Source organism: Eschscholzia californica, unplaced genomic scaffold (assembly GCF_041429995.1).
Source record: "Eschscholzia californica isolate CP2 unplaced genomic scaffold, dmEscCali1.0.p SCAF_3, whole genome shotgun sequence".
Lineage (NCBI taxonomy): Eukaryota > Viridiplantae > Streptophyta > Magnoliopsida > Ranunculales > Papaveraceae > Eschscholzia > Eschscholzia californica.
The window spans coordinates 25,065,942-25,077,685 of record NW_028238420.1 but is presented as its reverse complement, the minus strand read 5'-3'; the positions used below and the strand labels follow the sequence as shown (position 1 = coordinate 25,077,685).

Genomic DNA, 11,744 nt, shown 5'->3' with positions numbered 1-11,744 from the left:
TTACAAGAGATGGGTACAAATATATTGGGTAGCTACAATTGAAAGCAACAAGATTTTATTGATGGTAAGTTGAAAGCTACAAATTTACAACAAGCATATGACTAAGTAAGCTTCCTAAAGGCTAGGGAAGCTTCCGGCTCTTTGGTTGCCCACAATTTGGAAGGTAGGGGTCTTCCACTCAAAGCTTACCATCCACTCCCCTACATAGTGTCAAATAACCGTTTAGCCTAATTTTACAAGGAAACATCAATATTTTCACCAGGCATACTCCTTTGTTTGGCCTAAATGACATCTATGTCCCCGTGCCAAGGGTATTCTCTAGGAAGCTACTATATACAAGAGGCACCTTCCTAAATGCATGAGGCATATGCCAAGATAGCCTAAGGCATATGCTAGACATATTACAATGCATCAAAATAGCAAAAAGACACGGGCCATCGGCAATACCAACATGGCTTGACAAGATGGCCGTGACACGTGGCCACCCAACCTGGCCTGACTCCAACCCCCAGCACCACTTACCTCGGACTTGACGGAATTTTTCCCAATGAGGTTTTTCTTTTAGAAAAATCGGAGGTGAACGCACGTTGCTAATGGAAACTCTGAAGAAGGTAACTCCTTTCAGGCTCTCCTCTCTTCTTCGCCAACAAAAAGACTCTAAACTTGCTCTTCAACTCTTTCGAAACCCTAATCCTGAATCCAATACCTCTAAAAACCCTTTTCGTTACAGTCTCCTCTCCTACGATCTCATCATCACCAAACTCTGTCATGCAAAAATGTTTGACGAGATGGAAAAAATCCTCGATCAACTGAAACTTGAAACCAACAGATTCTCTCCCAAAGAAGTAATCTTCTGCAACATAATCATTTCCTATGGTCGTTCTCGATTATCTAAGAAAGCTCTCCAAATGTTCGATCAAATTCCTTCCTTTAAGTGTCAAAGAACGGTAAAATCATTCAATTCTCTTCTTAGTGCACTCTTGAATTGCAGAGAATTTGAAAAAGTTCAAGAATTTTACAATCAAATTGATCAATATGGATACCCTGATGTCTATACTTATAATATTCTGATAAATTGTTATTGTTTGAGTAATAATATTGATGCTGCTTGGAAACTGTTTGATGAAATGCGTGAAAAGGGAATTTCGCTAAATTCGGTTACATTTGCAACTTTGGTTTCTGGGCTTTGTGCGAATTCGAAGTTAGATGAAGCTTTAAAATTGAAAGAGGACATGATGAGAAAGTATAATGTGAACCCTAATTTATACGTTTATACTTCGTTAATTAAAGGGTTTTGTAAAATTAATAAGTTGGATTTGGCTTTTAAGCTTAAAGATGAGATTTTGTTAAAGAAAGAACTAAGTTTAGATTCAGCTATCTATACAACTTTAATTAGTGCCCTTTTTAGGGCTAGTAGAAAGGAAGAAGCTTTAGAGGTTTTAGAAGAAATGAGAGAAAATGGGTGTAAACCTGATACTGTGACTTATAACGCTCTGATTTCTGGATATTGCAATGAGAAGGATTTCGTTTCGGCTTTTGGAGTTTTAGATGAGATGAAGGAGAAGGGGTGTAAACCAGATGTTATTAGTTATAATGTGATAATTGGAGGGTATTGTAAAGAAGGTAAATTGGTAGAAGCAATGGATTTATTTGAAGATATGCCTAGGCGGGATTGTCGCCCTGATGTTGTTACATATCGTACGCTTTTTGATGGTCTCTGTGTTGGAATTCAGTTTAAGGAAGCGGCATTGATGTTAGAAGAGATGGTGTTTCTTGGGAATGTTCCTCGTCTTTCTAGCTTAAATAACTTCGTTGATGGATTGTGTTGTGAGGGGGAATTAGAGTTATTAAGTTCAGTTCTGAATACTTTAATCAAAGGAGTTAGTGTTGATGTGAATATATGGAGGATGCTGATGACTATGGTGTGTAAGAAGGTTGAACTGTCAAAACTAGTTGAGCTTGTTGACGCTTGTGACTGTCAATAACTGATCAACGATCCATATGTTTGTTGTCATTTCAGCAAACAAGTTGGATTTTTTCCTGATTTTAATCATATTTAGAGGCTTTTCGTGTTTGCTTGAAGAGAATAGAGGATAGAAAACAGAGAACCAATATACTATGGGATGAGATGAAGGAGAAAGGTCCTTGTCTTTCCAGTGTCTATAACTTCGTGAACGGGTTCTGTTTCTGAAGCGAATGGGGACACGGCAGTTCTAGATTTGGATACCTTTGCGTACAAGAAGCCCGTGTTATTACAGTTTGAGCTTATTGATTCTCTAACATCGTCTGCTTCTTATGCGCTAAATTTTGACTCAGGGGATGTACTGGAAGTGCGCACAGCTTAAATTGCTCTCTATAAGTATGGTTATGTTAAAGTGGATGTTAGGTGGATGTTAATTTGAAGGGAATAATTTGTATTGAAGGTTCTGGCAGGGGCGTATAAAGCTGCAAGGGTTCTGCTTTCACTATTGGAGTATCAGGTATGACAAAAATGGCAGCATGTTTGAGATAAGTGGAGCTCTCAAAATTTCCTTGGTAACGAGATGATAAATTGAAATAGTCCAAAGACATGGGTTTGCACTAACTGCACAAATCCGTTTTGACAGCGGATGAAACACAATTAGATTTGTAACATCAAGTGCTACTCACGCTATTTACCACATGTTTGTCCGCTGTCTATACTTGAGTCCTCAAAAGTTGAATAAGTATAGTATTAAAATTATTGCAACAACTAGTGTCGGAACCAGGATTCCATGTTAGAGAGGGCTAGCTTAAAGTCTCTATAAAGTACACCTACACCTGCAATGTGTATGGACTTATAAGATACAGTGTAAGACAATGATTAAAGTCAATAATATGACATTTTCTTGTATCACGATTTTCATGATTATCTTAATATTCTAACTAAAGAATAGAAGTAATCTTCTGACTTAGATTTACAAATTATAAATGGATAAAAGTAATCTTCTGACTTAGATTTACTAAAGAATAGAAGTAATCTCAAATGAGTACCAAAATATTGATAGATTACTTATCAATTATTATATATCTTAAATAAAGAAAAAAAACAAGGTCGCATAATTTTATTAATCGTTAGTCTAAGACTTTAGACGGTAAATAACGCTTGAAGTAGGAAAAAAAATACATAATTAAGAGTGTATCAAGCAAACATAATCAAGAGTCTCCCACCGGTTTGAAACAAAAATGAAAAGCTAAGGATTCAAACCAGTGCAGCTCGAGCAAACCGCATTATACAACGGTAGAGAAACTAAATATGTGCAGATCATCTCGACCACTGCCTAGGCTGGTCTCCACATAGTTTCGCCCAAAATAGTTTCGCCCTGGTAACAATGAACTCATAAAAAATCTGTAGGAGAATATCTCTTTTTAGAATATACTCTCCTCTTCAGGCTAAGATTACACCTACCCAACTTATCTTAAGGGGTTGAGATCATAACTCTTGAACTTATCTTCAAATCCTGTGCAATGGTTAAGATTAAACCTACCAAACATATTTTCAAAGTATTGAGATTACGTATTTGATAGAACGGTTCGTGTCCGGCGGACACGAGTTATACCCTCATCTATATAATAAGGGAGGGTATATCTTTTAGAATATACTCTCCTCTTCTTCAATGGTTAGGAGTACACCTATTATACTTATCTCAAAGGGTTGAGATTATATCTCCCAAACTTATCCTCAAACCTTCTTCAATGCTAAGATTACACCTCTCAAATTTATCTCAAAGGGTTGAGATTATTAAATTAGGTTCATGTTTTGAAGAAATAAAGAAATTTCTCGAGGTACAAAGTTTTGGGTGGAAACAATTTTTTTTGTCCTCCTAACGTTACCCACTTTTAATGTTTTTTCATTTTCTTCTTTATCCATCTTCCCTTTCCACCACCTTCATCAACTCTGGCGGCACTTCCATCATTACCTCCTGCGACACCTCCATCACTAATTCCGATCGTTATCTCTTTCTTCGTCCCTCTTTCTTATCTCTTTTCTCCCTCGTTTTTCCTCTCTCTTATCTCTTTCTTTCTTCTACGTTCTGGCAAAGGAGGGGCCCTTTGTCCGGAACCCTCATCTGGTTTTCCAGACAAAGCTTCGTCCGGTAGATCCAGACGAAGGTATCCTTCCTTCGTCTCGTTTTGCAAACGTAGAGTTCCGACGAAGAGACAATTCGCTTCGCTAGAACTTAGACAGAAGAGGGAAATGATGGATAAAGGGAGAGAGAAAGTGGAGAGAAAGAAGAGAGAGAGGGAGTGAGAGAGAGAGAGAGAAAAAAAATGAGAAGACAAAGCAGTCCCGACCATCTCTGACCGACAACTTCAAGGATGTGTTGGTTGAATATTTTTTGGGTTTTCCCCTTTTTAGCACAAAATTTTTTCTTGTTTCTTCAAAACATTGCCCTTAAATTACACATCCCAAACTTAACTTCAAAGATTGAGATTACACATTTGATAGAAGTGTATGTGCTTGGTAGGCATGGGTCATACCCTCTTAAGATAATAAAGGCTAGCGAATGAAGTTCTACTAGTATATGTGAATACAGTAAAATAAAATATTGGTTGAATATTCACAGTTACAGACAAAATCATAAAACTACAACATTATTTTGTCAAATTCATACGGTACCATAACTCTCACCAAGAAACTAGGAGATAAGAAATTCTTTTTGAAACTAGTTTTCTTTTTTTAAAAGATCCCGATTATGCATTTGACAGAACTGTATCTGCTTAGTAGGCACGAGTTATACCCTCGTGATTTAATAAAGGCAAGCCAACGAAGTTCTACTCATAAACGTGAATAGATTAAAATAAAATAGTGTTTGAGTATTCACAGTTATGGACAAAATCATAAAACTACAACATTATTTTGTCAGATTCATAAGTGCCATAGCTCTCACCAAGAAGATTATGAGATTAGAAAATAGTTTTTTTTCTTACAAAAATATAGTAAAAGCTATGTACATTAAGAAGATCTCATGTAAAATAACTTTCAGGTGCATATTATCTTTGTTGAGCAAAAACCCTAGTTGTCTCAATTGGTGATGATTTGTGATTCCATGATCATATTGGCTTAAAAATCACAATCAGTCTCGACGCTGCATCACAACTAGTCTAACAACACGAAGAGTTCTAGAATCTATACTACACAAGCTCAAACTCAATGCCAAAACCCAACCTATAACCTAGATAGCACTTTCCCCACCCTGAGAAAACAACTCTTCGAAGATATACAAATTTCCTAGCAGAAGCAAATTAAAGAATTAAGGAAGTATTAGTCCAAACAGAAGTTATAATTCCCAATAGATTTTCTCCTTTTGATAGTCATGGGGTTCTGTTATATTTATAGTTTACTTACCAACCACAAACACACATTATTCTTTGATAAGCAGGTCATGTATTGTATTACTTTATTTTTGCAACCTCTTTATATGTAATGAAAGAATGTTATCAATGATACCAACAACAACAAAAGAAAAGGTAATGGTTAATGTAATAAGACAGCATAGTCGAGAAATTTACCACTATAAAACCCGCACCGTTATGGAAAGGGGTACTGACACATCTCCCACAAAACTCGAGTTGTGATTTGTTGTTGAGGTGTTTGGGATTGAGTATTCTACATCCCAGCGTCCTGTGGGTAAGGCTACAGCCTCACACCTCTGGCAAACCCTAGCAAGTGATGCTGCTTTTCTCCTTGCCCTCTTCGTCCCCGTAAATAAGAGAGTTTGAAGCAAGCTCGCTAATGCGGGAGCTCTTGCTACTTTCTGTGCCGTCGATGCCCCACCACTCCTACATAGCTCGAGCAATGCTGCGACAGCATTTTCCTTTCCCTTTGGGGTCCCTCGCCTCATCATTCCGATTAAACCCATTACTGCCTTTTCTTCCTTTCCAACTTCATGAGCCCCAATTGGCTGTCTAACAAGCAAAGCTAATGCTGCTGCTGCCTCCTCTGCCACTCCCTCTGTTCCCAATGCCCCGATTAGGGCTTTTACAGCACCTGCATCAATCATTATCTTACAATTATCTACATGAGTCGATAGATTGAATAGTGCTGTTACAGCATCTTTCTTTCCTCTTGGACTTCCTGATATTAGGAGCATTGTCAAAGCTTCAACTGCTCCTTCCTCCTCGGTGATCCTTCTCTTGTAATCATGAACTGCCGAGAGGCTAAAAAGGGTTGCTGCAGCATTTTCTCTTGCATCTACATTAAGCCCGAATATCAGAACCTCTACTATTGATCTCAAACAACCTACTTCCTCTATTATCAGGCGCTTGTTCTTATCATATATTGAGAGGTTAAGGAGCGCAGTTACTGAATTCTCTTGTGCAGATGGATTTCTCGACGAAAGTAGCTTATGAAGAAGAGGAATTGCTCCAGCTTCTGCTATACAAGCACGATTCTCTTGGCAAGTTTTTGCTAGTAACCGTAGCTCGCGAGCAGCAACCATTTTGGCTACTTCTGATTCTTCGTTTGAGAGTTTATGAACAAGAAGCTCTGCTGTCGCTTTGTTTATTGCAACAGCTGCCTTTGTAGATGAATAACTAATCATAGTTTCAGTTGATGAATCTGTAATCTGTGGTGGATCATAAGAGATGTTACGAGCTTCACACCACTGAGAAATCAGATTTCTGAGAGCTCGATTCGAGACAAGATGATTATTTGTAAGCATTTGACCTGTTTTTGGGCAACTGTAATGACCTTCTTCAATCCAGCGCATTATCGAAGAGCGATCATATGTTTGCCCTGTTGAAACTGTAACAGGGTCTTGCATCAAATCTAGGGAAATTGGGCAACAAAAATCCTTGGGAACGGAAAATGAAGTTTCCCCAAACTCCTGAGAAACAAACCCATATCTTGATCTCTTCTTATGAACTGAACTCATTTCCTTACCTTTTTCTTCTTCCTCTTCCAATCCAAAAAGCAAGAATCTGCAGTATCGAGTTAGGGCAACAAATCCATCTAAGACTGATACCATGGGTTCAACATCTCCCTCATGTGTCTGAATCTGTTCTTCAAGAAATTCAATCTCACTTCTACAACTTTTCGCGTCTCGAATCCCTAAATCATCCATAAAAGCTGACCTAATATCAACAAGATTAGGCACTCGCCCATGTTCAAAATCATCAAGGAAACCAAAAAGCCGTACCCTTAATTTTTCATCATGTGGATCAATAAACAACTTGGATTTCAATGATTGCTTTTGCAAAAGTTCAATTTGTTCTTGAATATCCTGATTTAGACCTAACTCCTTAGACGGAAAAACATCAAGTAGTGTTGAGATTTCCTGATTTAGGTCATGAAAATTACCAGAAAGAGAATGATTTTGCAAAAGTAACCATAATCGAGTTGACTGAGTACAAAAGTCAACAAGAGTTTTAGATCTATAAATTATTAGGTAAAGCTCTTTCAAACAAAGAGATGCTGTAGAAGAAAACCTAGTAATGGAGTTTTCCCTAAGAAATTCAATAATAACAAAAAAGATTTCGATCTTACGAATTAGGGATCTGGAATTCTTGCGCTGTAATTGGAATGACTGAATCGAAAATGAAGAGATAAATTCGGAGGCAATTGTCGATAAGGTTTGAATGAGATTGATTTCACCCAGACTAATTGGTGCCATCAATGTCTCTGTTCTAGGTGTTCTAGGCGATTTTCTCCTCCCTTGGGAGGAGGAAGCCATTGAATTTGATAAACCAAAACAACTACTACAAGATTAGGGTTTCACTCTCAATGAATCCTCTCTCTCTAAAATTGGGATGAGAGGCAAAATACAGAAGATAGAGAGAGAGAAGAAGAGATTTAACAGAGATAGATAAAAATCTGACAACTTTTTAATTCAATAAAGATTCTGTTGTTGAAGGTTGATGAATTGTCAAATCTTTTATCTTGGAGTAATAATAATGTTCTATCTATCTAAGCCTAGTTTTGTCTCTGTGTAATACAGATCTTTTAGATTTTCTCTCTCTAAAAATAAATGATGAGGATTGACTTATGTTTAATTAATGATTCAATGTATAATTGATTGCCCGTTGGAGAAAGTGCAAGAAGTGATTTGATTTTTCTTTTCTTCTCTAAAATTTCCATGGCAGAGAAGCCTGAATGATGATGACTTCCACCCGTTGACGTACCTAACTGGAACAATAATTTCCTGTTCTTTCCTCGTGTCGACGTCTCTTTGACTTTAACTCTCAGACATGGTCCAATACGACAAAAATGCTAAAAGCACTCTGTCGAAGTGCTATAGGCAGAGGAAACTGGAATTGTCAAATTCCATATAGTAATAGTAGTTTTCTTTCTCTGAACTCTCACATCGCTCTCTCTCTCTCTCCCACTATTCAAAGATTCTTCATACATAGAGTAGAAACACTTATTGGTGGGTTTAGATCGAGAACCTCTCGTTTTCTTCGTAATTTTTTTTAGAGAATCGTTTTTCTGATTTTTTTCGTAAATAATTTTTTTTCAATATAGTTTTTTCTTCGAAAACCCATTCTTTATTTTAAAAGTCATTTTTCTTAATAACCGAGATTTCTTAAAATTTTTTTCACGAAAATTAGTTTTTTTTCTTGAAAAATACATATTTTCGGAAAAACGGTGTTCATGAAGCAAAAAAAGTTTTCACGAATTTTCAGTTATCGAAAAACATATTTTGAGGCAAAAAAATGATTTTTTGGTGAAAAAGCACTTCTCAAGTAAAAATTTGTTTTCAAGGAAAAAAAATCGTGTTTCGGAAAAAAATTATCCGCGGAAGAATCGATTTTCGGGAGGAAAAAAATCGGGTTTTGGAAAAAACGATTTTGGGAAGAGAAAAAATGATTTTATGGAAAAACAGTTTTTGAAAAAAATGCTTTTTGAATTTTTTTTTTAAATAATTGTTTTGTTGAAGGAAATATTTTATTTTTGATTTTAATTATGAAATACAAATTTTGGACTTAAAAATTTTTAGGATTCAAAAGTCATAGGATTCTTACTCGCCACATAGACCATTAATTTTAGAGAGACGAAGAGTGGTATCAAAATTTAATTTGTAGGGTTCCCTAATTTCATTCTCGGACTTAGGGGGGTAGTGGATCAGGACATTGGGGGACATTTTCATGTCCCCCAATGTCCGTGTTATTGGTTGGGGACATTTGAAATGTCCCCCAAATGTCCGTGTTATTGGTTGGAGACATTTCAAATGTCCCCAAATGTCCGTGTTATTAGTTGGAGACATTTTAAATGTCCCCAAATGTCTGTGTTATTCGTTTGGGACACGAAATTAGGGACATTTCAAGACAATTTGTTTTTTGGGAACATTTGGAGACATTTTAGTGTAAATTTGGAGAGCTTTTGGAGAGAAAATGTCTCTCAAAATATGGAAGACACTTGTGGACACTTGGGGACATTTGAGTAAGGAAGATAATAAAAATAATTATTATTATCAAACCATATTATTATTATATTATTATAGTATTGTATTATTATTATATATTTAAGCAAGGAAGATAATAAAAATAATAATTATTATCAAAACATATTATTATAATATTATCTTATTATTTATTACTATATTATTGTATTACTAGGTTATAGCCTGTGCCTCCGGCACGGATCTTTTGGATCACTTAACCCGTGAGTAAGCACGTGAGATACGAACAATTCCAAATATTTCATTCCAATGACTATCTACAATCAATTAGGTGAATAACAATCAACATATAAGTAAAAACTCGTACTTCCGGCACGACACCATTCGGTGAGCACGATGAAAATACAATATCATCAATTTCCTGTTGTTCAATCCAATATATATGTGTGTGTGGAGTTCGATCCAATATAATTTGAAATTAAACCGTCATTAAATAAAGTGACACTTACAAAACCAAATTCCCATATAAATTTTTGTCTTTTCATCACAATTTCAAATGAAACGCATTTATATGACTGGAACATGGAGAATTGAATCATTAAATAAAGTGACGCTTAAAAATCCAAATTGCCATCACAATTTTCGTATTTTCATCACAGTGAGCTAAAACATGGAAACTTGAGTAATATAAATTCTCATTTATATGGTATGGATGCTTAAAGCCAATGGTGGATCGTAGATATAAACTTGCGCATAGAACGCAATTGTTCCACGCTCAAGTAAAAGTGACCCGTACTCAACAAAAAAATAAGAGTAAAGTGACCCAGTCTTATGCCTTCAGCACGACAAATCCAGTTGAACTTTGGAACTTACATTCTTTCAAGTAGGCAGAAATATCTGTTGGAATTTTAAGATATCCACTGGAAGCCAAGTTAGCCTGAACGTAGTTGTTGTAAATCTCGAACTTAATTAGGTTGTCTGCAATCATACACATGATTCCGGATCCACACAGTGGCACAGAAGCAGTACCAGCACGAGGACCTGCTAGTGATATGAAGTTTCTAACCCGGACTCCTCCATCACAAAGTTCAGCAGCAGCTCTTGCTATCAAGTTCCCCTGTGATAGCCCAACAATGTTATATCCATCACTTAGCTCTTTCATTTTCTTCACCTTATCACAAGCAATTGTTGTCTGTTTCTCAAAGGGCATAAACCAGGAATCCCATGCTCTGTTTCTGATTTCTGCGCAAACTCCTTTACAGCCAGACCAGTTGTTCAAATAGTTTTTTCCAAGTATATAATAGGAAAAAGAAAAATGTAGAGTTGCATTCTGATAACTATAAAAAGGTTAATAACTTCCCTTGATAAGAAAAATCGGATGACAAATTACTTTAAGCATAAACCATTTTAGTTTTGAAAGTCTAATTGATAAATATGAGTCGACTTCTGATATTAATATTAGGATTGTGCAAGAATATTTATTTATGCTGACCTCATATGAATAGATCACATTAAACGAACTTGAAATCCTTCTAGGTAGCTTCCCGTGAACATACACTCCAAGAAAACTGATTTTGTAATAAACTAACTTCTTCCTTCTCAAATTGGTTCAGCTAACCTCTAGCTTCCCAAACTCGTTCTTCTTGAACTTCGGTAAACTTGGACAAACTTAGAGTGTCTGTTCTTGATCTCCCAACATGAAACCATGAGAAACCAAAAACAAAAATAAGACCACAAATAATAAGTATTCTTAAGCAATCTATACTTGATGAAAGCAGTGGAAGTAGTTACATATATTCTATTTCGTATAGAGAAAAAGCTTTTGTTGACAATGCAAAATACAATTCCAGATGATTCAAGTCTTGTTCACATATACTCAGAAACAATTGAAGAATCTTTAGCTAGAAGAAATAGAGTTTAAGATCATCCTCTGAAATCTGTTCAAACTTCTAGTTAGCAACAGAAAGCATCTTGTTTGCAAGTTCCATAGTAAAATTTGTAAAAAAAGTATGCCTCAATTTCAGGAAATAGACATTGTTCTAGTTTATGATGAGGAATAATGTGGAAATTTCCCTAAATTGCAATTTGGTAGACCGTAGACCTTATTCTAGTTTGATTCCAGAGAAGTAAACACATCTTTATCAAATTCAATGCATGGAGACTAAAATGCAGTACACAACAACGTTGAAAAACTAATACATAAGCACTCAATCCAACTAACACTAATGATGCAGACGAAAAATGTCATTTTACCTTCTCAAAACAATGACTGATGAATTTCCCTGGTTGAGATAGTTGAAGGAACTCTAAATTGATGAAAGATGAAGATTAAAATGCAATACGCAACAATGTGGAAAAACTAAAACACAGGACTCAATCCAATCA

At 36.0% G+C, this 11,744-nt stretch overlaps 3 protein-coding genes and 1 long non-coding RNA gene across 4 annotated transcripts; 1 reads left to right on the top strand and 3 right to left on the bottom strand.

Annotated features, from left to right (window-relative positions):
* The first annotated feature begins 315 nt into the window (after window positions 1-315).
* Window positions 316-2,872, top strand: LOC147549176 (Pentatricopeptide repeat (PPR) superfamily protein). Its single transcript, XM_086671793.1, has one exon. The coding sequence runs from the start codon at window positions 594-596 to the stop codon at window positions 1,983-1,985; it is 1,392 nt and encodes a 463-aa protein (XP_086527919.1). The 5' UTR covers window positions 316-593; the 3' UTR covers window positions 1,986-2,872.
* Window positions 2,873-5,390: 2,518 nt separating this feature from the next.
* On the bottom strand, window positions 5,391-8,338 carry LOC147549175 (U-box domain-containing protein 17-like). Its single transcript, XM_086669006.1, has one exon. The coding sequence runs from the start codon at window positions 7,692-7,694 to the stop codon at window positions 5,535-5,537; it is 2,160 nt and encodes a 719-aa protein (XP_086525132.1). The 5' UTR covers window positions 7,695-8,338; the 3' UTR covers window positions 5,391-5,534.
* A 1,850-nt stretch (window positions 8,339-10,188) lies between these two features.
* On the bottom strand, window positions 10,189-10,569 carry LOC147549174 (uncharacterized). Its single transcript, XM_086668255.1, has one exon. The coding sequence runs from the start codon at window positions 10,567-10,569 to the stop codon at window positions 10,189-10,191; it is 381 nt and encodes a 126-aa protein (XP_086524381.1).
* A 248-nt stretch (window positions 10,570-10,817) lies between these two features.
* On the bottom strand, window positions 10,818-11,544 carry LOC147549173 (uncharacterized). The gene is made up of 2 exons (XR_015238148.1): window positions 11,151-11,544; window positions 10,818-11,037 (listed from the first exon to the last, which is right to left on the bottom strand). It is a non-coding gene; the product is annotated as an uncharacterized LOC147549173 (long non-coding RNA).
* Window positions 11,545-11,744: the final 200 nt, after the last annotated feature.

Bases quoted from the DNA above. Each gene is read 5' to 3' on its own strand.
- LOC147549174 (XM_086668255.1), bottom strand. From the start codon at position 10,569: ATGCCCTTTGAGAAACAGACAACAATTGCTTGTGATAAGGTGAAGAAA.
- LOC147549175 (XM_086669006.1), bottom strand. From the start codon at position 7,694: ATGGCTTCCTCCTCCCAAGGGAGGAGAAAATCGCCTAGAACACCTAGA.
- LOC147549176 (XM_086671793.1), top strand. From the start codon at position 594: ATGGAAACTCTGAAGAAGGTAACTCCTTTCAGGCTCTCCTCTCTTCTT.